The sequence below is a fragment of the Periplaneta americana genome, chromosome 9 (genome assembly GCF_040183065.1).
Source record: "Periplaneta americana isolate PAMFEO1 chromosome 9, P.americana_PAMFEO1_priV1, whole genome shotgun sequence".
NCBI classification, from domain to species: Eukaryota; Metazoa; Arthropoda; class Insecta; order Blattodea; family Blattidae; genus Periplaneta; species Periplaneta americana.
The window spans coordinates 94,659,811-94,687,790 of record NC_091125.1 but is presented as its reverse complement, the minus strand read 5'-3'; the positions used below and the strand labels follow the sequence as shown (position 1 = coordinate 94,687,790).

General features: G+C 34.7%; 2 protein-coding genes across 3 annotated transcripts in view; one reads left to right on the top strand and one right to left on the bottom strand.

Moving 5' to 3' along the window:
- Positions 1 to 27,980, top strand: part of LOC138706271 (dynein axonemal intermediate chain 7 homolog) — a 90,968-nt gene that overhangs the window by 34,993 nt on the left and 27,995 nt on the right. The window lies entirely within an intron of this gene.
- LOC138706268 (toll-like receptor 13) lies at positions 22 to 27,777 on the bottom strand. 2 transcript variants are annotated; one of them, XM_069835360.1, is made up of 7 exons: positions 27,627 to 27,777; positions 23,880 to 24,038; positions 23,506 to 23,784; positions 20,858 to 21,211; positions 17,521 to 17,682; positions 11,053 to 11,281; positions 22 to 7,104 (listed from the first exon to the last, which is right to left on the bottom strand). In XM_069835360.1, exons 3-7 carry the CDS (start codon positions 23,771 to 23,773, stop codon positions 5,181 to 5,183), a joined length of 2,937 nt encoding a protein of 978 aa, XP_069691461.1. In that variant the 5' UTR covers positions 23,774 to 23,784; positions 23,880 to 24,038; positions 27,627 to 27,777; the 3' UTR covers positions 22 to 5,180. The 2 variants fall into 2 exon arrangements, with proteins under 2 accessions (XP_069691461.1, XP_069691462.1); XM_069835361.1 differs by lacking the exon at positions 11,053 to 11,281 and having other exon boundaries at positions 6,968 to 7,104.

Genomic DNA, 27,980 nt, shown 5'->3' with positions numbered 1-27,980 from the left:
GTTATGAAATCAATGTACACATTTCAAATGATGATAACTTTTTTTTTATAAAAATACATTTTTAAATATATGCATTTAATACCATTTTCCTTATTAAAATTAAATATAAGTCTATACATAGATCTATATAATCTTAAAATTTTAACAACACTCCATAACCATTTCAGATTAAATAACAGTTTTATGTATTTACAAAATTGTACTATCTTTCAGTAAAATTCGTCAGGTACTGTACGATTTTTTTTCTGTGAAACCAGTAAAAATTTCAGTTCTCTAAACATCTCTGTGTTATTTTTATTCATATATTGAAATAATATTACATAAGAAAAATGAGAAAAATAATAATACGAAACTTCCAACATTGTTTTACACATTCTGCTAACAACATTATCGTCATCTTCATCTCTATCGAAATTTATGGTGTCAAATATCTCGTTTTTGTTTTGGTTTGCAGTTGTGTGAGGAACCTGATATCAAATATGGACATGCGACATTTTTATTGATATTTAGTTAAGGATCAGTTCCGGTTCTTATATTTTTTGCGTCCTTTCCAAATATGGGGTCCATTTATTTCAGAAACGGTAATTTACATGCTTTTGTGAACGTTAAAATATGTTGTTACTTCCAGAATCGGACACCTCTGTACGGTATATAGTTTGTTTCAAATGCGGACATGACCCTTTCAGCCAATCAGATTGCTGTAAATGGCGTAAAACTGTCATGGGGACCAGTTAATGTTTACATTCTGAAAAGTTTGCATGTTTTAATGGTAACATTCTCTTTTATTTCGAAATTTTATTGAAATATTAAAGATTTTTGGGCACCTTGATTTCAATATGAGGAGTATGCCTGAACTGGCTAGAAGAAATTTAATCCTGAATAATGGAAACGTGCTAAAGAAAAGCGAATGGAAATGAATCCTTCACAAATTAGAATAGGGGTCAAAGTAAAGCCACAGAAACTTGCGGATTTTCAGAAGTTACTAAGTAAACGCTTGTCCATTGCTGTGGATTAACAGTTAGCATGTCTGACTGTGAAACAAGTGGGCCCAGGTCAAATGCTGGTTGGGACAAGTTACCGGGTTGGGTTTTTTTCGAGGTTTTCACTCAATCAATTGAAGCAGAATTACTGGGTAACTTTCGGCATTGGTCCTTGGACTCATATTGCCATCATTAATTCTCATATCATCATCATCCATACTATAGCCCAGGTTAAGTTCACAGTGTGGCTTGCTGTACTTGTCTGGCTACCTAATCATTCACAGAATAGGAGTAGGCCTAGTAAATACAATAAGCCTCAGGATGTAGTGTAAATCTTTGGGTCCCTCCTCCGTACAAGTGAAAAAAAAAAGTAAGTACTTCGGAAGTGAGTGGAAAGAAAACCACTTTCTTCAGTGGCTTAGTACTGTAATTCAGAATTTTAATAAAAATGTAGACACTCATAATCAGGTGCAGGTATTTATGGAGATTAATTTTATCATTTGTGTTTTTTAATATTGGGGTCGGCAGAGATTATTGGAGATTGATTTGTACTCATGACGGAGATTAATGGAAATTTTGGGCAATACAATTATTTTGGAATTGAAGTATTAACTCAGTATGAGTATTATTTTCCAAATAATTAACATTAAAGGTTTGTTGGATTCTGGTAAAGATGCGGTATGGCCAACAGACAATACTTGTTGGATTGAGACTGAATTTAACACACATTCATTAAAAACGAAAAGGATTTGCAGCTCTCAAGTTAACACTTTCAAATTATTATTGAAATATTGAATTATACGTTGCTTGAGTTCACTAATGCAGTCAAAACACCTGGAATACCATGTAATACTTGGGTATATAACAAATTCAAGTGAAAAAAAAAAAAAATCCTAAAAAAAAACTCAGAATATGAAATTCGCTATAAAACGAAGCAATACTGGTACTAATAATTCGCGAATGTGTTCATATTTCGCTATTAGAATTCTATTTTGCGATTTGTCGCGATTGTTCTATCCACATGTTTTTAATCATAATCAATTAATTCGTAAAGATTAGTAAAAATATATTGTATAGGCTATCTATTATGTCGTGATTTTCGCGATCTCCATAAATACCCGGCCCTGCTCATAATGAATGTGCTTGTTTTGAAGATCTTTCAAATGAACTGCAGTAAAATAAGAACTAAAAAGTGAAAGTAATATTATTATAATAATTGAATAGAGATAACATTCTGAATTTAATTTTTCTAAGCTTTCCAGTTAAATACTAGTTTTAGAATAAAGTCATAACTTCCATAGGATTTTCTCATTACCCTGGTTCTGGGTTGTGTGTTTCAAAAATGAACACTTGCATCGCTGTTTGTTTAAGAAATGGACAATACTCTGTCTTAGTTTCAAAAGCGGACACTGTAATTTTTAAGTACTGGTACCGTATGTTTTAAATTGCTTTAAACTGATATTTATAAGTGAAGATCTGAATTATTTTGTTAATAAAGTTAGCAATATGACACAAAAATTGTTATACCTTACACTAGAGGTTAACATAATGAAACAGTAATATAGCTCTACTGACAAACAATAAAAATGGTTCTTGTCCGTCTTTGATGCTAGGTTCCTCATGTAATTCATATGCGAATTAGGTGCATGTAAACTACTTGGTCAAGTTACCCATTTGATCTTATATTATACAGAGTGGAAGTGAAATAACCTTGCAGATTGAAAGGGTGAAAGGGGCAATAGGATACAGTGGCGTGTGGTGATGACGTTTTCGGGGAAGCAATTCCATGGAAACACTATGTAGGCAACAGGCATCGAAGCCCAGTCGAGCAATGGCATACGTACAGGCACCGCTTCCCTTCACGTCATGCTACTGCATCCCACTGATAGGATACACTTAAATGAATAGAAAACCTATATTACGTTTTGTGATTAAAATGTATGGTTAATTAGAAAATTAAGTTTGAAATTTTAGCAGTCCAGCAATATCGCCACTAACTCAGTGTGTCTCAGTAGGTGAGCTGCTTTCTGCTTCGACATTGCAACTTTTTCGCATCGTGCAGTGGCTTCAAATTAGATGTTTTTAAAATTAAATTTACACGAAAACCGTCTAGGTTATTGAAATACACAGGAGGGATAAATGATTCTTTATAGACTTCCTATCGATATGAACAAAAATCACGATCCTACTCGCTATAGTTACTGAATAAAAGGTTGTTAAACATTTGGGAAAAAACTTTTTTTTTTTCTGAAAAAAAAAACTATGAACTTTCCACCAATATGATGATATAGTTTTTTGTTACACACAACATGAGCTATTCGCTCTGGAAATCTTTAAAACTACTTCATTTCCACTCTGTATTTGTCACGTTTGCTCTATTATTAACAATGTTCTATTATATGTATCCTTATATTTTTTTTTTAAGTTTTTGTCTGATGTATACATTTCGTTTACTGTCACTTTGGAAAAATATTGTGAAGAGTTTTAAGAGCTGCTTCTCTCTCTCTCTCTCTCTTTCTTTTAAGCACAGACTTTGAGTATATGTACTGTTCGGTTTTGAGTTCTTCATCCTCAGCTTATGTGTGACATCAAGTACAAAAAAGACTCAAACGGGTTGTTTCTTACCGATTCTCTTCTTGCAAGACTCGCATTGCTTATTCGTTTGGATTCTTCCAATAATGTTTCAGAATTACAGCTTTCCTCATGATTGCCACGTTGTTAATAGCTGTGCTGTATGTCCCATCTAGAACATCTACCGGTACATCTCTTTCCCTGCGTTTTGTTTTATGCTATTCCTCATGCCTACAGAATGTACACAGTATTTTTCTTTGTATGGTTAAAGAGGTTGTCTATTTACATTGTATACTGTAGTCCATTCAAGACTTGTCCCACAACCCACTTTTTTGACTGGCCGTCCTTCACAGAAACACAGGTTCTTTAGTCAAGGCTATAGAACTGAGAACTGAACATTACAATTCTTATGTTTTGCTGGAATCTGTCTCAGTTTCGAAGAAGCTAATTTTATTTAATTAAGGAAAATGTAAATTCAGTATCGGAAATTATATCAAACTCAGAAAAGAATTAAGTCAATTTAAGATCTGAAGATTTTTCTTATTTTTCACTATATGTAACACGGTGTATATATATATATATATATATATATATATATATATATATATATATAGAGAGAGAGAGAGAGAGAGAGAGAGAGAGGGAGAGAAAGGGAGAGCCACCAGCATAGCTCAGTCAGCTAAGGTGCTTGCCTACTGATCTGGAGTTGAGCTTGGGTGCGGGTTCGATTTCCATTTGGGCTGATTACCTGGTTGGGTTTTTTCCGAGGTTTTCCTCAACCTTAAGGCGAATGTCGGGTAATCTATGACTAATTCTCGGTCTCATCAAAGCCATCTCACTATCACCAATCCCATCGATGCTAAAATAACCTAGTAGGTAATACAGCGCCATTAAATACCCAACTAAAAATATATATACACAACTCTGTGTGGAAATATATAATTTTATTATATACATGTTAAAATAAAATAGGTTCTCCATATTCTCTCAAGAGAACAGAAATAATATTGTAGCTACACAGTCATTCAGTGAATGTTTATTGACAATATTAATTCACATGTCTTTCTTATTATTAATATTAATTTAGTGCAACTTCATCTAATTTAATACAATATTGTTGAAAATGAAAATAATTTATATAATATTAAAGCTTTCCGAAATTAGATTAAGAATCTTTTCCGAAATTGAATTTCCTTTTTCTGAAAATAATTTTAACACTGATTAACTTTTCAACTTCTTTACTGTGTTAATTTTTAGGAAATTACATGGCTGACTAGTTTCGAAGTGTTGTTCTTCATTGTCCAAAGCCTAATGAAGATCCCACGTTATCTTCTGGTTTCCTGTTGAGGGGGGGGGGGTGTTCACAAGGGTTTTGGACCCTAGTCAGGCAGGTAATTTTCTAAAAATTAACACAGTGAAGAAGTTGAAAAGTTAATGAGTGATTATGTAAATATTAAAATTGTATGTAGAACAATGAAGAATAACTTTAACTTTCATCTTCCGAAATTTATGTTACTATTTCTGAAACTGAAATTACTTTCTCCTAAATTGTATACACTTTTCCGAAATTCAGATGGAAAAGGCATAGTTTAATTTCCTCTCTACACTCATTAATTACACATGTTGTGATTAGGCTGTTGATACATGTTTTTTGTTTGCCTCCACAGTGTTCCGTAGAACAGCTCGATGCAACCTCTTCCAAAACAGTTTTTTAGCGTCAGCATCATCTTGCTTTGGCCATAACATGTAAGTTTTAGTTTTCATAAGATATTGCAATGTCTTTGGCCTCATTGATTTCGGAATGTCTTCTAGAAAAAGCAAGATGAGCTCTTCTCGTCTCGTTTCCAACAATCGGTGCTGGGCCAGATGTAACTCAAATTGGCACCACTGGCTGCGCAAGAACGGCTGAGAGATTACCAACAAGATAGTCCTGCTCTGATCCATACTAGCTATTATGTTCTCCAAAATGCTGATACCCACTTGGAAATCTCGTTCATGTAAACACACCTTCAGATTGGAGTTTGTTTCGAGGTTTGGTAACAAGTTATCAAGGACCCAGTCTCGATTGTAATCACAATAGGAGATGAAGGTGTCGTAATTGAAAATTCGATCATTGAAATTTGTATCGTTGTCATTCGACATCAAGCTCAATACTGTTGCATTTTTCACAAGAATGGCAAAATATCGGATGTACCACCACTTGGAATAAATTACACCTCCGACTACAAACATCAGAAGAACTACTGCTGCGGCCGATATTATTATAGCCTCTTTGCCGCCTGTGGCTTCGTTTGAATCTTCGTCAATAGGGTCACCTAAGGTTTGGTCTTGCACATGTAGATTGCAAACGACATCCTCGAAGTTAATGTAGTTCATTTCATTAGAATTCACATTGTCCAAGCACATATAAGCTTCATTTACTTCCCAGTTGCGAATGAAGCGCTCTGATTGGTAATCATCTAATGCTTTAAACCCACTCCTGGTTTGCATTATTATATACTCGTCGGTAAAATATGAAACAAAATCTCTCTCCTTCGATTCACTTACTGGCATCAATAATTCTGTTGATGTCGTGTTTTCAGAAATATGTGTAATGTTCTGAACCAGTTCTAGAAAGTCTAAGCATTTGCAAGTGCAAACAAATGGGTTAGATGAAATGACGAGAGTTGTCAAGATACTAAAATCTTTCAACATCGCATCTGTGATGTAATTTAAGTGATTCCCTGCAATGTTAAGATTTCTCAAGTTCGTGTCATTGAAAATAGGGATAGTCCAGGATCTGATATAATTTTCGCTTACATCTAGACTTTCCAACTTTGTCAGGTTTTTTAGCGAACTGTTACCAATAGTCGTGATATCGTTCCTAGCAAGATTAACTCTCTTGAGTGATATAAGATTACGTAAGGCTTCCAGTTCCATAGTTTCTCTATGTCGCACGGGAAGTCTAGTCATCACTCTTAGAGTACATTCATCTAAGTGCAGTTCTTCTAGAGATGTTAGCCCACGAAATGTTCCATCAGACAAAGTTTGACCGAGGTTAATATTTCCTTTCAAATCTAAAAGCTCTAAAACATTAAACTTTTCAAAAGCACCATCCTCAATGAAAATGAGTTTGCTGTAACAAAGTGAAAGCTTCTTTAACTTTGTACTCTTCACTTGGAATGTGTTTTTATAGATTCTTTTTTTCAGTGTGAATGAAAGATCTAAGATTTCAAGGGATGAGAGATCTGTCAAATTCAGTGTATTCATGTGCAGTGGGTTGTTGCTTAAATCCAGATAAACTAGATTGGAAAATGTAGGTGTGTTGAGGGCCCTGAAGCTGATGAGTTGATTCTGGGAGAGTATTAAGGCTTTCAGATTCGGTATCGTTGCAAACGTGCCCCTCTGAATGAAATAGATACTGCATTTGCTGAGGTCGAGTTCCTCGAGCAGTGGCAAATATGGGAAATCATGTGTATCAGGTAACAGCGTCATCACATTCTCTTCTGAACTTCCATTATTGGTTTGCGTTGCATGTTGCAGTAGCTTGTTGGTTTTCCTCAGTTGATCTACCCTGAAATAAATTACAGTATACGTTACTTACATATTCTTCTATAGAAATGTGTCGCTGACATAGTTTTGTAATTGAAATGTGCAACTTCATTTGCACATAACTACTCTATATCTTTCATTCATCAATGTAACTACACATATATTTTAGTGTCATACTGTATTTACTCATGTATATGCCCCACATTTTTTTTACCAAATTTTGTCATAAAACAAGTGTGGGATCTATACATGAGAGATTACAGGAGAAGAAGTTGGCAATGTGGTACACTACCGTATGAGTCGAGATGGAGTATATTTCTTTTGCTTAATTAACATTTGAGGCGATTGAGAAGGGCGAGCTCGCCATTGGTCGAATTTTGTGTTTTTTACTCCTCCGAATATTTAAGACACACATCTGCAACTTAAGCTTGGCAGACGTTGGCGAGCTCTCTCTTACTACATCGAAATTATCATTGTTTGTAACGTTGGAGAAACTGCGTAGTCTGTGACAGGTTCATAATATTCATATTACTCCGTATGAGAAGGGTGAATACGCCACTCCACCTGAAGGCACGTGCATTCTTTGTCTCAGTGTTGTTGTAACCACACAGACAAGTACAACCGTAGTGAGGAATTACATGTATTTATGGACATTGTAGTAGCTTAGTATGAGTAATAGTGACAGTGATAATCAACCAGGCATATCTGGTTATTGCAGGAAACGTCAGAGACATATCACATTTACAGGTAAAATACTTTGAACATCGATTATCTCTACAGGTACATTTGGCGGGTTTGCCCTTCTCTTATCGAACACCTCATATACTTCATTTCCACTTCTACATTACTGATATATTACGCCATAAAACTCTGGAATATCATATTTTAGAACAATAAAGTCTGAATTCCACATATGAAGAATCAGAGGTGTTTTGACGAACTCTGAAATCTTACAACAGATGATGTTTATAGTATTGTGACAGCGACGTGAGATTCGAACTCACGACCAGCGTCCCGCAAGAGAGAAGATCGCGCGGAGCACTTTGTGATGGCGCGCGGCGAAGAGGGGAAAGGGCCAACGCGGCGAGAGAGTGGAGCGAGAGTGCGCGCGCATCTGGTGCTGGTAGAGAGGAGAGGCCTCTGGCTTTTTCTGGAATGCCATCTCTAGAGACGCGTGGAACCTTCGAGGCTACGTCGCTGTGGTTATAAATTACGGACGCGAAGGAACGACAGCAGTTTCAGAGTTTTCAGTTATTCAGTCAGTGAGTAAGCCAGAGCAAGCAAGCCAGTCAAGCCAACCGGAGTTCGACTCGAGTGTGCGTCCGCATCTGCGTCAGCATCCGAAGGCCTGAGTTCGAGTGCAGTGGACCGCAGTTGGAGGGACCTGAGTTCGAGTGCAGTGGACCGCAGTTGGAGGGACCCGAGTTCGAGTACAGTGAACTGTCTCTGAAGGTCTGTGGTTCGAGATACCGTGAACTCGAGTGACTGAGATAGAAGAACTGTGAACTGAGAACTGGTAGTTCTGATTTGTAAATAGTGCTTTGTAAATATTAGTTAAGATTAACAGTTCATTGTTGTGCGTAATAGTCCAAGTAAATTGTCATTGTCGTCGGTGGAGTGCTATAACGAATACTGTGTTGAGTGAAGATCCAATTGTTGACGAGAGCGTTTAAGGTGAATTGTAGAAAGGAATTATTGTTGTGACGAATAAATTACATTGTTGTTACTAATAAAATTCACAGTATTGTACTTTTCTTAGGGGTGAAGCATTGCAGGTATCCCATACTGTATAATTACGTGCTGCAGATATCAGATAAGAAGAGTATGTATGCTGGTCTGTTTCACTCTCATGTCATATTTTCTCTAATCTGCCTGACTATCTCTTTTCTGTAAGATGGTAATTTTTTCAGAGTTTCGATTGCCTAAAATTCGGCTTTCAATGTGACTGATACACTTTTTTTATTTTATTTTATTTTATTTTATTGGGTTATTTTACGACGCTGTATCAACATATAGGTTATTTAGCGTCTGAATGAAATGAAGGTGATAATGCCGGTGAAATGAGTCCGGGGTCCAGCACCGAAAATTACCCAGCATTTGCTCGTATTGGGTTGAGGAAAAACCTCGGAAAAAACCTCAACCAGGTAACTTGCCCCGACTGGGATTCAAACCCAGGCCACCTGGTTTCGCGGCCAGACGCGCTGATCATACTCCACAGGTGTGGACCTGATACACTTTGATCTGCAGTGTTCTGGATATTGTAACATTGGAGTTATTTCTAATTTTTTCAAAAATTGTTTTGCTTTCTTCCTGTCCATTAGTATAAAGCCTGCTCTTTTTCTTCATAAATCGCATTTCTATGCTCTGTGTTCTTTTTTTTTAAGTCCCTATGCTTCAGAGTCCATGTTTCACTTCTACATAATAATGTCTTAACCGAAATAATTTATAATTTAATTCCTGTATTTTGTTGTATTGTATTGTATTTATTTATTCCCTGTACAGTCTATTACAGATTATAGGTTCGTCATTAGGTACTCACACAAACATACAAACGCACGCGCACACACACACACACACACACACACACACACACACAAAATAAGATTTCTAGTATGAATTTAATTTTAACATACTTAAATTCTTAAAAAAAAAATGGTAAAATTACCAAAAGATACAATAAATAACAAGATACATGATAAATTTTCAGTTTACAGAGACATTAAAATAAATAGAATAACTAACATAGATTAAATAAAACAAGATACATAATGAGATTACATGAAACAAAGTTATCATCTGAGGTGATTTATTAGGAGAGTGATTGATCCTTTAAGATCCAAGAGACTTCATCTTAGTTATTCTGTATATTTATTATTAATATTATTAGGGGAAAAATTATGTGCAACAGTAATGAAGGTAGGTATTCTATTTTGTGGCTTTAATGTAAAAAATGAGTAATTTTGAAAGGTATTGATTGAAACAAAATACTTTTTACTATGGTTCTGAAACATTCATAATTTAAATGTTTAATATCTCCAGGTATCTTGTTATATAATAAGAGACCTTTATGAGGAGTATTGTTACATAGATTATGGTTTAAAAGTTTCGTTAATAAAACCTGTTACCATTATAAATTTTTTCTCATGTTCATATGATATGTCACATCCTAAATATTCAAAATGTGTTAACTTGCTCTAAAATTCCATTATCTACCGGTATTACTATTTTGCTTCTAACCGGATCTTCCTCTTTAAATGCCATTACCTTTGTTTTACCTTTAAATATTGAAAAATATTTGGTGATATATTGCATCCTTGTTTTACTCCTTTTGTTGTTGTTTTCCATTTTAATATCTAATCATGTTTTGACTGCAATCTAATTTTCTCTGTAAATAACTTTTATAAGATGAAGTAGGTGTCCGGAACTTGATAATCTTGTAACATTTGGAATAGTAGGTTTCTGTCAACACAGTCAAAAGCTTTTTCGTAATCTATAAAAGGGAAATTGTAATTTTTTTAGTAATATGTATGTTCATAATTTGTTTACACCGAATAATTACACAGTGAATTTTCACCATTATGTACCTAAAGGACTCTGCTTTTGGTGATGTTCATATATATTTTGTTTGCAATCATTTATTTAAGTTAATCTTTAGAAAATGCAATGACTGCAAGCATCCTTTATTAAAAAAAATAATATAAATTTAGTATGTTCTTCATTGTATGTACCGGTACATATATTACTATGAAGTACATTTATTATTATTATTATTATTATTATTATTATTATTATTATTGTTATTATTATTATTATCTTTGAAGTTGCAACCGAACATTCAACCTGTATTGAAGAAGGCAGTTTTAATTCGCATCATAAACCAACCACCACGTGCTCTACAGGGAAGATTGGCAATGTTGACTTCTTTCATTAGGGATCAATTATATTATCTAAAGCTCTGTATTTTACTTACCCCAGAGTTCGAAAAATATTACCATGCAGAGACAAGTACCGAAGAGTGCTGTTTGTAAACCTAAGAATGTTGTAAGGTACCATTGTAAAACCGATGTTTGACAGTCCCAGGCCTTCCAGTGATGACTTGTTCGACAGTGAGTTCAATAGAAGGATGAGCATAGAATGGGGGACATATGCATTGCCAATATCTAAAGTCTGCAGTGTTGACTGTACTGGATTCAGGATTCCTATAAAAAATGGATATTAGTGAATAATACTACCGTAAGGAAATGGAAATGGTACTCTAAATATGACACCGCAATATTTCATTTGGCGCTATTTCTTAGGTAAGAAGAAAAACGTTAGAGCAAAAGTTTATCATTGTTGAAGTTCTATCAGGAATGCATGTATTCTATAAGAACAGGAAATGGAACCTATACTTCACTTCATTAAAAATTACAGAAATTGTTGAAGAAGCACATTCAAAGAATTAATTGTCTTTAATGCCAAAAATTAATTTGTCAAACATTCCAAAAGGCCATAGTAGACTGGGAAGATCTGTAAAGAGATGGCAAGAGACCATAACTGGATACAATAATTGAGTCGACACTATAAAATGTAAGAAGTCCACCTTCCTGTATTCAGCGCAATTTAGAAGGTACTGTAATTTCTACCTGAATCGATTAGTCTCAGTGAAAAGGCCATGTTGTCAAAAACTGAAGTATCAGTGATGATTGGTCCATTTAGATAAAAAAGTACATTTTAAACTGCACTAAATGCAGATGATGGAGTTCTTATCCACTGCACCCAATTTAAACTTTATTCTACAGAACCTTCAGAGTTTAGAAAATGCCATAGGGTTTGTAGGAATCGTAGTGGACATCCTCCTCATTGTAATATAACTAAAATAAGTTATTTAGGTAGGCCTACATATTTTCTAATGTACCTATATAAAATAACAGAAGTAAATCTGAATACTGTAACTAAGCATTGCTTCAAATATAAATGCATTTATGTATTTAAAAATAGGCTTAGTACTTAAAAGTAGGCTTAATATTTAATAATAGGCTTAAGGACTTTACTAATAGATGATAGTATATTATGCACACTATTTAAAGTGTGTAATTGATGTTTTATTATTTAAAGTGTTGTATCAGTGAAGAAGTGTGTTGTGTCAGTGAAGTGTGTTTGTGTCAGTGAAGTTTTATAGTTTCTAGTGGTAGAGCAAAGTATTTAAACAGTGAAATGTTTTTGAAGTGTTAGTGAAATCAGGATAGTATCAGTGAAATGTGTCGTAGTACCAGTGCAGTGAGTGAGTTGACAGCGAAATGAGTGTTAGCGTTGAAAGGTACTTGTGCATGTATTAACATAAGATACCGGTACTTGTGAGTTTTAGTTCGAACTTAGGGTTAAGATATAAATTAGATTTACTTTAAATGTTATTTTAAGTGATTGTGCTTCATTTAATTTAGGATGCTCCTTGTTAATTTGATTATACTATTGTTATTTATTATTATTATTATTATTATTATTATTATTATTATTATTATTAATAATTATAATTTAATTATAATTTAAATTTCGAGCTTTTTAAATTCGCTGGAGAAGAATTTACCTATAGATTTTTATATTTCTTAAACAATATATGGGCAGGATCACAACCCCCAGAAAGTTGGCAAAAAGCCATTGTAGTACCTATTTATAAGAAAGGAAACAAAAAATTATGTGAAAATTACAGGGGTATAAATCTTCTCAATTCTGGATATAAGATCTATACAGCCATAATCAAAAATAAACTATCACATCTTTACGAAGACAAAATCACTGAAGAACAGAATGGATTCCGAAAAGGAAGATCATGTTGTGACAGCTATTTCACCATGAAGATTTTAATTGAAAAGCACAGAGAATTTAATATTCCAACCCACTTAGCTTTTATTGATTTCATAAAAGCTTTTGCTAGAGTTGATAGAAATAAACTTCTAGAGATTTTACCAAATCATTCTCTCCATTTATAATTTATATCAACAAAATGAAATTGCCATAAGAACTGAACGCGGAACTACTAGCTGGACTTCCATCAACCAAGGTGTTAGACAAGGATGCGGTCTTTCCCCTCTGTTGTTTATTATATATATGAACCATATTTTATACATTTGGAGACAAAGTCATCACGCTGGAATTCAAATTAATCGAAACACAGTTCTCGATACACTAATGTTTGCCGACGATCAGGTTATTATCGCTCAAACAGAGGAAGCTTTACAAAGAGCCATTTATAATTTGCAAATAATCGCCTCAGATTTCAATATGGAAATCTCAAAAGGGAAAACGAAAATCATGGCATTTTCGGGAGAGAACCCAATTCCAAGTAAGATCATGATAAATAATACTTTAATTGAACGTGTTAATTCATTTAACTATTTAGGCTATAACCTCTCTTACATCACTGATGAAGATATGTCAAATAAAATATCTAAATTTATAAAAATCACTGGTGTAATTAACACCATCTTCAAATCATCCCATGTTCAGAAACATACAAGGCTAAAGGTATATAAAGCACTAGCTCGACCGGTCCTCACTTACGGTAGCGAGGCATGGACAATCAGAAAAGCTGATGAGCAAAGGCTGACGACAGCTGAAATGAGGTTCATGCGATGAACAGCGGGATGTTCTTTGCTGGAACACCATAAAAATATGGACATATTGCAGGAACTAAACATGGATCCTATAGTTAATTTTGTTCAACAATATCGACTTCAGTGGAAAAAACATGTCGAAAGGATGGATCGCACAAGATGGCCTAAACAGATTCTTACTTATGTACCAAGAGGAAAGAGGAAATTGGGAAGACCACGCAAGCGCTGGCATGAGACCGTAACAGATCCTTAGGGTCTAATACGTGAGGGATATGATGATGATGATGATTATTATTATTATTATTATTAGCATTAATTATTATTAGTATTATTATTAATTTATTAATAATTGTACTTATTAATTGGCCTTATTGAGTGTAATTAGTTACCACTGCCACTGGGTATTGCTTATAGTTGGACTTAAACAGAGTGAACCGTAAGTAATGTTTTTAATTTACGAGGGTTATTCTGTGAGATATTTCAAACATAAAAGTTTAGTACAATTTTATTGTGCTCGTTTTTATTCCTTTTCGAGATAAAAATTGTTTTATATGAAACATTTCATAGGTGTTTTAGGAAAGCTATTGGTTTAATTCCCAGTATGCTCAGTCAATTTAAGAGAGCAGTGTACATTAGAGTCCTACTCAACCGATCTTCGCTTATCCGATAGGTTCTTCTTAAAAAAATTGGCTCAAACTGTCCCATGCCATTCATATTTAGTCCAGATTGTATTCTAGTGGGCTAAACAACAACTGTCGTCTTATGAGTCATGCGCAGGCAATAGAACTTTACTCCCACGACCCAGTTGATGCACCAGTGGAGTGTCTGACTGCATAGGCATAATATCGCTAGTGCCTTATGCCATGCGTCTATGTTTACTGTTGTGTATGGTGATTTTTTTTTACTGTTGTTTGTGATGGTTTTGAAAAGAAAGAGGGTGTTGGTGTCTATGGATGATGAACTGAAGGCAATTAAAAGGCTGACAAAGGTAAATCAGTGTTAAAAGTGGCACAAGATTATGGTGTTGGATGTGTAACCATAGGTGATTGGAAGAGAAACAGAGTGGAAATAGAAAAATAGTGTTCAGAAAGAGTGACAGCCAAAGCTTTAGAAGAAAGGAAAACTATGAAACCATGTGAGTACCTAAAAGTTAGTCAGGCTTTGTATCTTTGGTTCATCCGTCATAGGGCTAAGAGTGTGCCAATATCTGGGCCAATATTGAAACAAAAAGCTCTGAAATCCCGTGAGGAGTTTAATAAGGTGACCCTGACTTTACACTTAGCATTGGCTGGTTGGACCGTTGGAAGTAAAGGTACGGAATTCGACAACTCAATATTTGCGGAGAAAAACTCTCAGCTAATGATGAGTCAGTACATATCTTTAGAGAAAAGTTGTATGCTTTAGTTGATAGTGAAAGTTTGACCTGTGAACAATTGTTTAACTGCGACGATACCGGCCTAAATTATAAAATACTGCCAAGTATAACACTCGCAGCTCAGACTGAAGCAGCAGCTCAGGATACAAGCGAAATAAGAAAAGAATAACAATCCTTGCTTGTAATAATGCTACCGCAAATCTAAAGTTGAAACTTGTCCTGATTGGGAAATCAAAAACACAAGAGCTTTTAAAAATGTTTAATAAAATGCTTTGCCAGTTAAATATTATAACCAAAAGAGTGCTTGGATGAGCTCAGAAATTTTTAAAGAGTGATTTTTTAGCGAATTTGTACAAAGAGTTGAAAAGTTTTTAAAGGAAAAGCAGTTGCCGAGAAAAGTCATTTTGCTTTTAGATAATGCTCTCACTCATCCCAGTGAAGATGAACTTCCAGATGGAGAAATAAGAGCATTGTTCCTGCTGCCAAATGTTATGGTCATTTGTCAGCCTATGGACCAAGGTTTGTTAGAGGCGGTAAAAAGAAATTAGCATAGAGAGCTATTGTCAACTTTGATTGACACTATTGATGAAGGAGAAGACATGATTGTGAAATTGCGTCAGTTAAATCTGAAAGACGTTGCTTACTTATGACACAATATTGGGAAAATATTGGTGCAGGTACAATTGCAAAATCGTGGAAAATTTAGTACAGGAGTTGACACTCCACGATCACACAATCATTCATCCTGGAGATAAACCTATCATGTTTTTTTTTCCTACTGAGGAGGACTCAAAGACTTGCAAAGGAATGATTATTGAAGTCCTCAGGACCGCATTCCTGTAAGCAGGGCTGGGCAGTATTTGAAATACATGTATTTGAAATACATTTGTATTTTGTAATTTGTAAGGATTTACGAAAGTATTTTGTATTTTGTATTTAAATACATAACATTGATGTATTTTGTATTTCAAATACTCAAAATACTTTTTTCTTCTTCTTGTTCTTCAAGTTTTGGATTTGGATTTGAAGAATAAACTTTGTCTTATTTGCCTATCCATTTCTGTTGTGCTAGCCATACATTTAGTTTTCTTGCCACAACTGATTTCCTTAATGCCATGAAGAAATCTCCAACAGCATCAAGGATCCATCACCCAACACTTGCTACATGTTCAGCATTATGGAATGCGTCTAGGAGACTCAAATACTCAGAAATTATAACAGATGTCTTGAAATATTCTTCATCTGACGATGTTGGATGACGTATATACGTCCGTTAAATTCATTGAAATATTCATTAAAGTTTCCTCGCCCAACTTGATGGAATTCTCTTTATGACTCAGTCTCTCAAATATTGCAATTCAAACATGATATAAACAGTATATGTAAAAAACTGGGGTTGCCAACCTTCAAAGATGTTGAGTTTCACAAACAATTTTTATGTTTTCAGCTCAAGTAAAACAGACTTTGAAAAGCAAAAAGAAAAGAACTTGTCTGCTGTGGAGTATGAGCTCATACAATTCTTCAATGGCAAAGGGACAACCCTGTGCACTCTAGAGAATTACCCAACAGTGAAACAAGCTTTTATAAATATAATACAAGTTTGTGTTCCTCTGCGTCTTTAGAAAGACTGTTCTGTTTTGCAGGATTTATTCATTCATAAGCAAGGGGATCCTTATCAGATGAACTTTTTGAGGAACTGGTTGTTTTGAAAGGGAGCAGTAATTATTCATATGTAACATAATTTCATTGCTGACTGGGAAAAGGAAGAATCTTCAGTTACAGTGTTTATATAAAACTTCGAGATAAAAATACTTTTAATGTTAATATAATATTTTAGATTTTCAGTAATATTCTTATTTCTTTAGGCCTATATATTTTATCGAGTATTTGAAATACAAATGTATTTTGAGTATTTGAAATACAAATGCATTTTGGTTATTTTTTTTAATATTTTGTATTTGTATTTCAAATACAATTATTTGAAGTATTTTGTATCTGTATTTGAAATACTTGGATGTCAGTATTTTGCCCAGCCCTGCCTGCAAGTATTGTGATTGGCTGTTTGGTGCCATCTATCAATTCAGCCACAGCACCCAGGTCCTATGACGTCTGGTGATCAACAACGTCCCTCTATCTCCCTGGAAATTCTGCAGCCTTTGTTCTGAGTATTTAGAGTGATACTTAGACCTACGTTAAGATGAAGAAAAATGAATATGATGTGCTCTATTTTACTTTTGGGTAAAACTGCAATTTAGGAGGTAAGTTACTGTCATGATTTTACATGTCTTCAGCCCCTTTATTATGTCTTGTGATTCTTCGAAGAGATTTCCTGAACACTCTGTATACGTAATTATGCTAATCCATCATAGTTTGGAAACCAAACTGCTAGTCCAAACTTGGACTGCTGTTTGATATCTATGGTATATTGAGGAATGATGAACTGCAAGTGTAAGCAACATGTATTTGGTACCTGTTTGAATTGACTTGATGTCGCATTCACGCAGTACTAGATGCTTAAGCCGAGAGCCTCGTAGCCACTCGAAGGTGTGATTGTACAGATACACAAGAGGATTCCCGGACAAATCCAGCGTCTCAAGACTTGGCAATGTTGGCTCTTCCCGTGTATATTTGTCTGAAATAAGGAAATCAAAATCAGAGTAATTCAGAAGACAAGATTTGCTAGGATGTAAAATTGTAATCGATATCCAAATCATTAAGTAAAAGTTCCTTTGAGTATCTACACTAGTGGAAAAAGAAACATGAACACCAGGAAGATTTGGTCCCACATGAAGTAAGTTTTACTGAATAATTATATAGGTTGTACACTGTATATGATCATAATCACAGAGCCATGCACCTATGGACAGAGGCTACAGATTGTCTTGAAAAAACTTCAATATCTCGTGTAGCCTCCTTTAGCTACACTGCAGTTCTGCAGTCGTGCATAGAGACAATCATAGAAGTATCAGATATCATCTTGGAAAATAGTGTTGCAAGCTAATTCCACGTGTTGTAATTGGTGGAGGTTTTTGCTGCTATTGCAGACCATACCAGATGCTGTCTAATCATGTCCCACACATTTTCAATGGGAGATAGGTCTGGTGATCGTGCTGGTCACAGAAGTTGACAAACACCTTAGAGAGTATGTTGGGTAATACGAGAAGTGTGTCCACTAGCACTGTCCTGCTGAAAGAGTACATTTCCCTGACGTTGTAGGAAAAGCAACAGAATGGCAGGATGATGTTCTGGATGTATTGTGCACTGCTGAGCGTTCCCTCAACAAACACCAGAGGCATACGGTCTGGTCGTTGCCGCTCTCTTGGTTGATGCCGCACTCGCAAACGACCATCACTGTCACCAAAGTAGAATCTGCTCTCATCACTAAACACAACTCCACGTCATTCATCCCTCCAGTTGTGTCTTTCATGACACCATCCAAGGTGAGCTGCAGGGTGATAAGGTGTGAGAGGAAGCCTGGCGAGCAGCACTCTTGATCGTAGCTCAGCTTCCAGCAAACGGTTGTTGATGGTCCTAGCTGACACTCTGGGTGCAACAGTGGTCCTAATCTGTACTGCGGTCGCCATGCGAACAGCAATGGCTGCTCGTCAGATGCGATGGTCCAGGCAAGAATCCATATGCTGCTGCCATCCTGAACCTGGATGATCAGCATGTGCACCATCATTGGCCCACCACCACCAACAATGATACACAGCAGACACTTCACGTCCAACCTGTTGGGCAATTTTTGGGAAGGACCATCTAACCTCCCACAGGCCCACAATACGATCTGGCTCAAATTCAGTTAATTGCACGAATTGTCCTCATCTATGCCATCCTGGCATGTCTACAATGTTTACTAAACACAGTATGATGCTGTAAACAACAGACCACTCTTTCACCAAGACGTCAACTACAGTTGTTATGAACTCAGAGTTTTCATGCTTAGTGCTTGGTTCCTACTCTTTGCACAACACAGCACTTTCAATCATTGCATTTACTGCCCTCTATCAGTGCTCTATACGAATATGGTGTTTCTACATCACTTCTATAGAGGTGTTCATTTTTCAATTTCTACTAGTATATATATTTAGAAACTGAACTGTATCGGTATATGAAATGGAAATAATCATTGATAACAAATTAAATACGTTTTAATAACAGGCATAATAAATTATAAAAAAACACAGCATAGAAATTATCAGTGGTGAATGCAAAGTTAGGTAACAAAAGTTAGGTTTATTCTTTGTAGGTTTTCGGTGAGTTTTGATGAAGTGAACACAATTATGATGATATTGGCAAAAATAAATAACCAAATCATAACTTTTATCATTATATAATATTAACAACACCATAAACTTGTATTTAATTTGTACGTAAAAATAGTAATTAACAGAACATGCCTGTGATATTTTCTTCAATCTGTTATTACAAAATTTAGTTTAATTAGAAACAAACTCTGCCATGCCTTTTCTTTCTCCCTCTCTCCCCCACAAATTTTCACATCGCTTGATCGTAAAAAAATTTGGTTTGGAACACTATTTTCACGACTAATTCTTCCTTTATAGATATAAAAGATAGTGTTCACAGTTTATCTTATCCTTATGTTGACCTGCAGAATGTCTTTATTTGCTGAACACAAAATGAGCATTCAACAGAACATGTCGTAGCCTGAATAGTTACGATCAATCTAAAAAGTTTCAAAACCTCAGACATACCCAAGTAGATGTTGTTTCTATGCATGAACTTAGGACCGAAATGTTTTTATTTCTAAATTTAGGCAATAAATACGCTAAATTAAGTTCAGTCTTTAATCGAACTACATAAAAAATGCCCTATAGTTTCTCCCCAAAGCTTTAACGTCACTTGCCTGAGAACCTTTAGTAAAGTGCATCCTTCAATAGGCAGTTTCTTCTCAGTCAGTGACCCAGCCAATTCCTTTTTGATGTTTCATGTTTTTTGTCTAACCACTTTTGGATGCATCAGTATGTTGAGGCAAAGCTACATAATTTATTCATTACTGAGATTTCCGTTTAATAAACAACTTGCTGTAGGCGAAAGATTCGTTAAAACTTGTCTTCTTATCGTGAACGTTAATCTGGCAGTGTTTCTGATTCAGTAGTTTCAAAATCAGTTTAAAGATTTGGTTAATTACATGTTTAGTAGGCAGTCCGAAGACTGGTTGGAACCTCATAAGTGACACCAATAATGCATCACTTATGAGGCAACTGTGCCAGGAGGTAATGGAATAGGGTGACCATTCCCTTTCCTCCTCTGTTGCTTACATCGCTGACTAGTGAGATGCTTTCACTAATCAGATTTGCAAAATCTACTATAAGATAAAAAAAATGGCTCTTGATATTCCTAACCATCATGTAAACACAAAACAGAATGCTGCCAAAGTGCTTGTCCATAACATGCTTTTAACTCTTTCATCTGGGTATAGAAGAAAGTAAACATTGTTCTTACTACAAATATTACAACATTTATGTAATATAGCACCGGTGGTTGGCGATAGTTTTCAAAGACGCTGTTAGAATCTTAAGACATTAGGGCTACTGAGGGAGTAGAGAGGGAACAGACTTCTGTGACGGAGGTAGTGATAGGTATCCTACTAGAACATTGCATGTAGATGTGTCTGTGTGTATGTAATCTTCTGTCATTATTAAGTTGTTGAAACTTGATTCTGGGAAATTAATTAAGAATGTCAGTGTATTCTGCAAGAGGGTTTATATCCTATTTAGTTGGTGAATTTATTTTGTTCACCTGAGCATGACACAAGGCCAAATCTGTCATGGTACCATACTAACCTTCAGACATCCAGCCTGTGATCTGGTTGTAGGACAGGTCCAGCACAGTGAGGTTGGTGAGACCTGCGAAGATGAGGCTGGGTTTTCCCATTGTGCCAAAGTTGTTGTGGGACAAACGCAGAGTGCGTAGGTCTCGTATGCCACTGAAAGCCCAATGTTCCAGGCGGAGTGTCTCCATATGCTCCAGTCGTAATTCCTTTGTCCTGAGTCCCGAGAACTGGAAGGCCTCGATCTTCCTCACATTTTTCGTGTGTTTCACAGCAAACAACTTCAGCCTGTACGGAGGGGTGATGTTCCTCTGGTCAGGCCAGAAATTTATGTACTCCCCGAAGCAAGAGTACACGTCCCCTGTTCCTGTATTACACATGCATTATGCACTTTAACTTTTCACAGTTCAACATTTAAATATTTTACAGTTTTCTGTACATAGTGATCGACAGTTAAGTTTGCTAAGTCATATTCATAACTATAAAGGATCATCTAAATTTATATAACATATTTAAAATTCGAAACAAGGTTTTTGTAGTGATTTATTACGCAGAGACTTATAATATTTTCCGGAAAGCTTAGGCAAATACTGCTCAACGTTTTCCAGGAATCTTGTATTATGGCCATGCACCTGCTCTCACAGCACTGTAAGTTTGAGAGCATTTAGTTTCCTTACTCGCCAGATTTTTTCACAGATTTCTTTCCATTTATATTGTAGAAAAATCTGAAATTATCACTTTTAGAGAACATCGATGACTTCAAAGATCATGATGGTAACTTTGAGGGCTGTAACACAAATTGATTTCAGATTATGTTCAAAAGATGGAAGAAATGCTGAAAAACATGTACAGTATACCACGGGGACCACAGTTCAGCTCAGTAATAACTTATAATGTGCATATTGCCTCCCGTTACAGGAGTTTTCAAACTTCAGTCTCATATCTAGCAGTGCAGTGTTTTAGTGCAGGTGGTTACAATGTGCTGGAAGGGTTATAATTCCTCTAATCCCCCTGCAAAAGATCTTGTTTGTTACATGTTTAGGGAAGAAGAGTAAGCGTAATTTACAGAATAAATAAAATCAAATAAATAATAAATGCATTGATAAATAGGTAAACTGATATGTAAACAGCCAGATAAATTTAAATATGTGTAGAAATAAATACGTAAAAATAAACAAGTATGGTACCGGTAAATATAAATAAACATTGCCACAAACAAATTATAATAACTAAAGAATTATTGTAAGTAAACATGGGATATAAATAACTAAATAAATAAGCAAAAGTAATACCGGTATAGAATGTTTATGAAAAAATCAGTAATTTAATAAATTAATTAAAATTAATACGAAAATAAATACCTACATAAATAAGTGTGCCGGTACGCATTACATTATGTCCGTGCTTATTTTTATAAAAAAAATGGTTGCTTGTGTAGACTGTAACGATAGTTCGCAAAATGAATAGAATACAATAAAATATAGATGTTCATGAATGATCATCAAATGATGAATAAACCGTTCAAAAATTGTTCGCAACTAAAACAAAGAAATTAATAATCAAAAATATAAATATAAGATAATTCTGTACCTACATTATATTTTAACAAATGTGATTGTATACATAGAATAAGAATATTTCACTTATTGAAAAATATTAAAGAAATAAGTAAATGTTCATATTAGTTAATAAACAGATGAATGATATGTAATAATTTAAGGAAAACATTAAAATTAAAATATCATTGAACAAATAAACACATAAAATTGTACAGTGAATTAATTAGCGCAATTAAATACGTATAAATAATCATTTATATAAATTTATTTACGGCGTATAAATGTTTATAAAATTATAAGTGGCATAACAATGACATTGTTATGCATCTGTAACTAACCACCAGATGCTGACTCAGCTCTTGATAATCCAGAATTCTCTATATTTGTACCTTATATCTAAAGTAAATTATATAGGTAGAAACAATTTAAGTTGTATGACAGAATAGATTACAGGACACTGAAGTCGACAGTCTGAAACAAAGACTTTGAGTTCCTTCATAATTTTAAAACAATGGTCTATATATTTGTGGCCATCAACATTAATATATTACAGTATTTTAAATGTGATATTCGTAAATTAGTAGCCTACATCACGACAGGAATTTCCTGGCTATCTAATAATTGAGTGTGAACATAATTTAACAGTTTTAAGCACATAATTAAGATGCCAGTACAGTATCATTTTCAGTATCACCATTCATTATTAATTACCAGTACCACTATTATACTATCAACCTTAATAATAATAATAATAATAATAATAATAATAATAATAATAATAATAATAATAGTCACAACTGCCACCATTGTCATTCCAAGAGTTGCACAACTCCCCTCTGATCTTTATTGTGTACCTATCATTTTTTGTTATCAATTTGTAATTCATGTAGTCAGGCTGTAAAGAAAATGTTTACATTTCACCATGTATTTTCTCCCATCAAAAAAACCTAAAAAGTGTCATTTAAAGCCAGGTTATACATACCGATATACATAAGTACATGAGTGCGTGTTTGCAAAGAGTATTGGCGGGCATGACACATTTATATTAAGGAAGGTGCCCATTTGTGTTAACAATATGTAAACTGGTCACTATTGAACTTACTGTTGTAGAAAATGCAGTTGCACAACGAATTATACTCGTCGTCCTCATAGTCCGGATGTTCTGAGCAGGACGCTTCCAGGCGTGAGCCATCATCATCATTATCGCGATTGAAAGTGTTTGAATTGTTGTAGTTGAAATGTTTGAGGCGTCCTTCAGAGTCAATCCATCTCGTATTGTCTCTAACATTGCCTAGGGAACACTCCGCATTCGAGCTCTGTGCCAGGAGCTCCAGAGCTAGTAGCACCAACAACCGTGTCAACAATGACATAGCAGAACTTTCTGCAACATGTGATTCGTACATGAAGCACAGACTGAAAGAACACTATATTCTGAGATTACACATATTTTCTATGACCGTATTTCAACGTAGTTACCTTGTATCTTCCTTCCTCATTGCTCATCTTCTTTGTTTTATAGTTCCATCGTTGTCTTCTACACATGGAAAATACCATTTTCTTTCACAGTCATTCTGTCAGTGCCAACATTGATTTCAAGTGGAACATTAATTCTTACTTCTCTGAATTACGTACGTGCTGAAATAAATAATAATTATTATTAATTACATAACTGAGTTATACTGGCTGCCTTAGTCTAATGTGGGCTGCGCAGAGTTTTTTAATTCCTAGCATGTGAAAATCAAACCACCTCACACACGTGTTCCGTGTTCTCAATAAATCTGAATCATTGTAGGTATTAAACCTTGTATGTGTGTTCAGAATGTAGCATTCTTTAAAAAGTGTGAAATAAAAGATGTGATGAAATGGGTTAGAGAAAGAAGGATGGGCTGGAGAGACCACACTTCAAGGATGTCTGATCATTTTATGAAAATCGCTATGACAGAGTACCTAGATACTCCAAGACCCTTAGGACGACCATCAACACAATGGCAAGAAAGTTTATAACCTTTTCCCCAATAACAATTAGCACCAATAGGTGTAAGACCGATGGACAAGACGAATTAATGGTTAATCTTTTTTACTTTCTATACTCATTCATTTAAGCAATTATTTTCAAATAAGTTTAAGTATATATGGCCAATAGGTGTACCATTGCCATGCATACGAAAGATGCTGCAAAGTTGGACCACATTAGACTAACACACTTTTATTTTATCAAGTAGGCTACATACATTTTCTACTGTGCAATGTTCGGTTTGTAAGAGTAGAGCTTCCTTACGCATTTATGGGACCTCCTTCGATACTTACTTCCTCAGAGAATACTGACAGGCTTTAACTCAAGCTTGAATTATGATTAATAATGTCACAGTATTGCCTTTCTTTAGGAAATTTATTGCGTGTATGAGTAAAGAGATTTGCTTTCAGGTTGTAATTAATTATATATTTCGGAATATGTAGTGTATTGCTTTCGCGTGTTAAATACTAGGTACAGTACCTTGTTGACTAATTTCAGCCTGTTGTGGGATATCTTCAGAACTGGGTGATCCTGGTTTTCGCACCTTCTGTTTGCGTTTCCTGTGGGGGTGTGTTTGTGTAGTGTAATGTGGAGTAAAAAAGTGTGTGTGTTTTGAAATTGAGTTGTGTGTTGAGGATTTCATGCGGGTGTGTTTTTGTGTGCCTTTATATTTCGTATTGTTCTAGTGTGTTTAGTTTCTGGTTTTTCGGTTGAATATGTAGAATTTTCATGTCTGTGCTTAAGTTGCTGTAGGTGTGATTGGCATTTGTGATGTATTCTGCGTATGTGGAAGTGTTTTGTAATTTTGTTATGGCTGTGATGTGTTCCTTGTAACATGTTTGAAATGATCTGCCTGTCTGTCCTATGTAGAAGTTGTTGTAGGTGTTACATTTGAGTTTGTATACGCCTATGTGGTTGTATTTGTTTGTGTTGTTTGTGTGTTGAGTAGAGTGTAGAGTGTTTTTGTTCTGTAAGCAATGTTGTAATTTTATTTCTTGAATGAGGTTGCAATCTTGTGTGTTTTTTTGTTTTTGTGTGATGTATTTTTGTGTTCTTGTGTTTGTGTTGTATTCCTATGTTTTTTGTAATTCTGTTTTGTCTTTCTTATTATGTTGTCTATTATGTTAGGGTTGTATCCGTTTTCTGATTGTGTTTAGCTCTTCTTTGTAGTCTTGTTGAAGGTTTTGAATCTGTCTTTTATTTTCTTTGTATAGCATTAGTATGTCGTCTACGTATCTGTGCCAATATATGATGTTGTCTGCGTATTTGTTGTTGTCTTTGTTTAGTATATATAGTATGTCTGTTCTATGTTATGTAAGAATATTTCTGCTAGTATGCTGGAAGATATATATCCAGATATATTAAAACTGTCAACTTGTATAACAGTACCAGTACGGTACATTTGATCCATATACTTTGTAAATTTAGGATTGTCATAAACTGTGAAATGTTTATAATTGTAGTGATGATTATGATGATGATGATGATGGTAATCATAGCATTATTTTGTTACTGGTACTAATTTATTGGTTTTATTACACGAAGGTTGGGGCATAAGTCATGGCAACTATTTCTTTTTTCGAAATTAAGTGGTAGTATTACTGAGACGTCGTATGTTGTATGGCATGCATAGTATGTGGTCGCATCACTAGATGGTGGTATGATGTACCGGTATGCTTATCGCACAGAGAGCAATGTGAATACAGTTGTGAGTCGACCACCATACAATGCATTTGTAGTATGGGTATGTGGTCGTACCACTACAGATATGGCAGTGTCATATGGTTATCATACAGAGAGCAATGTCAAGTGCAATGCGTAATCTGTTGTGAGTCGACTGCCATGCAAAATTGATATGATTCAATGGGTTTTTAGGGTAGGTATGTGTGCTGTAATGTTGTTACAACTACCGTAATAAACTCGAATAGCATGTTGATGAGTCGTTTATGTTTACGTTTGAGTCGTTTATGTTTATGTTTGACTGCTACCCTACCTTATCTACCCCATTTGTACACACACTGTCCTTTCAAGTTGCACATACACCTACCCTACTCTTTCAAGTAGCATAATGCTGTGTCGTTTATGGATGTTTGATCCCTACCATAACCTACCATACTTCATACTAAGTTTCCTTAGAACACATACCATGTCCTTTCATTTGCATATTTCAAAATTTCGAACCGAACCTGCATTCTCACACAAAATAATAGTTACAATTTATGTCCCAGCTCTCGTAGTAACTATTGTGCTGAACTATTATTGGCTAGTCATTGGATAGCACATAATATATTATTATTATTATTATTATTATTATTATTATTATTATTATTATTATTATTATTATCATTATCATCATTATCATTATTGGTATCTTTTTCAAATCTGGTGATTTTTAACACCTTCTCTGTGTCAGGTCATAATCGAGTTTGAGAAACTTCCTTATAATGTAATATGTTTATAATATTAATGCTTTTTTATTTTGGGTATGATATCTATTTTTAAGGATACCGGTATTTTAGGAAGTTGCATTTTAAGAATATTATTATTGATGCATATATAATGGTTGGAACCACTGTAACGTCTTTCTACAGAAGTGTGCAGTAAAAATCTATGTTATAGCAAGATTATTCTTAAAAAAAAAAGAAGAAGAAGAAGAAGAAGTTCAAAATGAGTAAGTAGTTGTAGGAAAACTTCGGAATCGGATTATATATTAAAGTGCAGTATTATTAGCTTTAATAGTTACAGTACTTTCTCTACTTAATTGATACTCATGTTAAATTTGTGTACCGGTACCTCAGACATGTATGTCAGCAGGTATCATTTCATATAGAATTCAATGGACCAGTGAGAATCTTGAATCAGCAATTCCAACTCTTTTTCTATCGTGATGTCACCAATTTCTAATAGCTGAGAATGTAATAATAGCGAGACTGGGCATAGAATTATTCCTTTATTGGTGATGTCTTACATGAAGTAAATTGAAGCTGCATCTGGAATCTTTTCTGTTTAAAAATCACTGCCATAATACTAGATATGGCATGGTACCGTAACCACTAGACTACCAATGATGCGTCTTTATTGCACAATTTTATAATGCCTATTGTATCTCTAAAACAATAACAACAAAAAAGAATTAATAACAGAAGGTAAGAAAATAAAATGACAAAATATAACTGGTAAGAATTTATAATTTTGTTGAATAACTCTACCTTCAGTACACGTAATGTTCTTGTAATTGTCACTAACTTTTGCCTTCAACTTAAACTCTGACACTGAACTATAGATTACTGGATGTATAGAGTTGCTATCACTGATTATCATTTGCTGATGAGAATCTCTCACCTTTTGTGTTCGGCAGCTCATGTCTGTCACTAATCTTATCTCAGTCAAGAGGTGAGATTACAATTCAATACAAGTATATCGTCGGAGTATGCCTATACATTTTCAAACATTGTTTTCTACTTAAATATCTTTTTCTTCAATGCTGACGCTGATGTGAGTATCAGTATCAAGATTGCTAAATCATATGTTGCCATCAATTTTGAAATCTTATTTATGTTGTT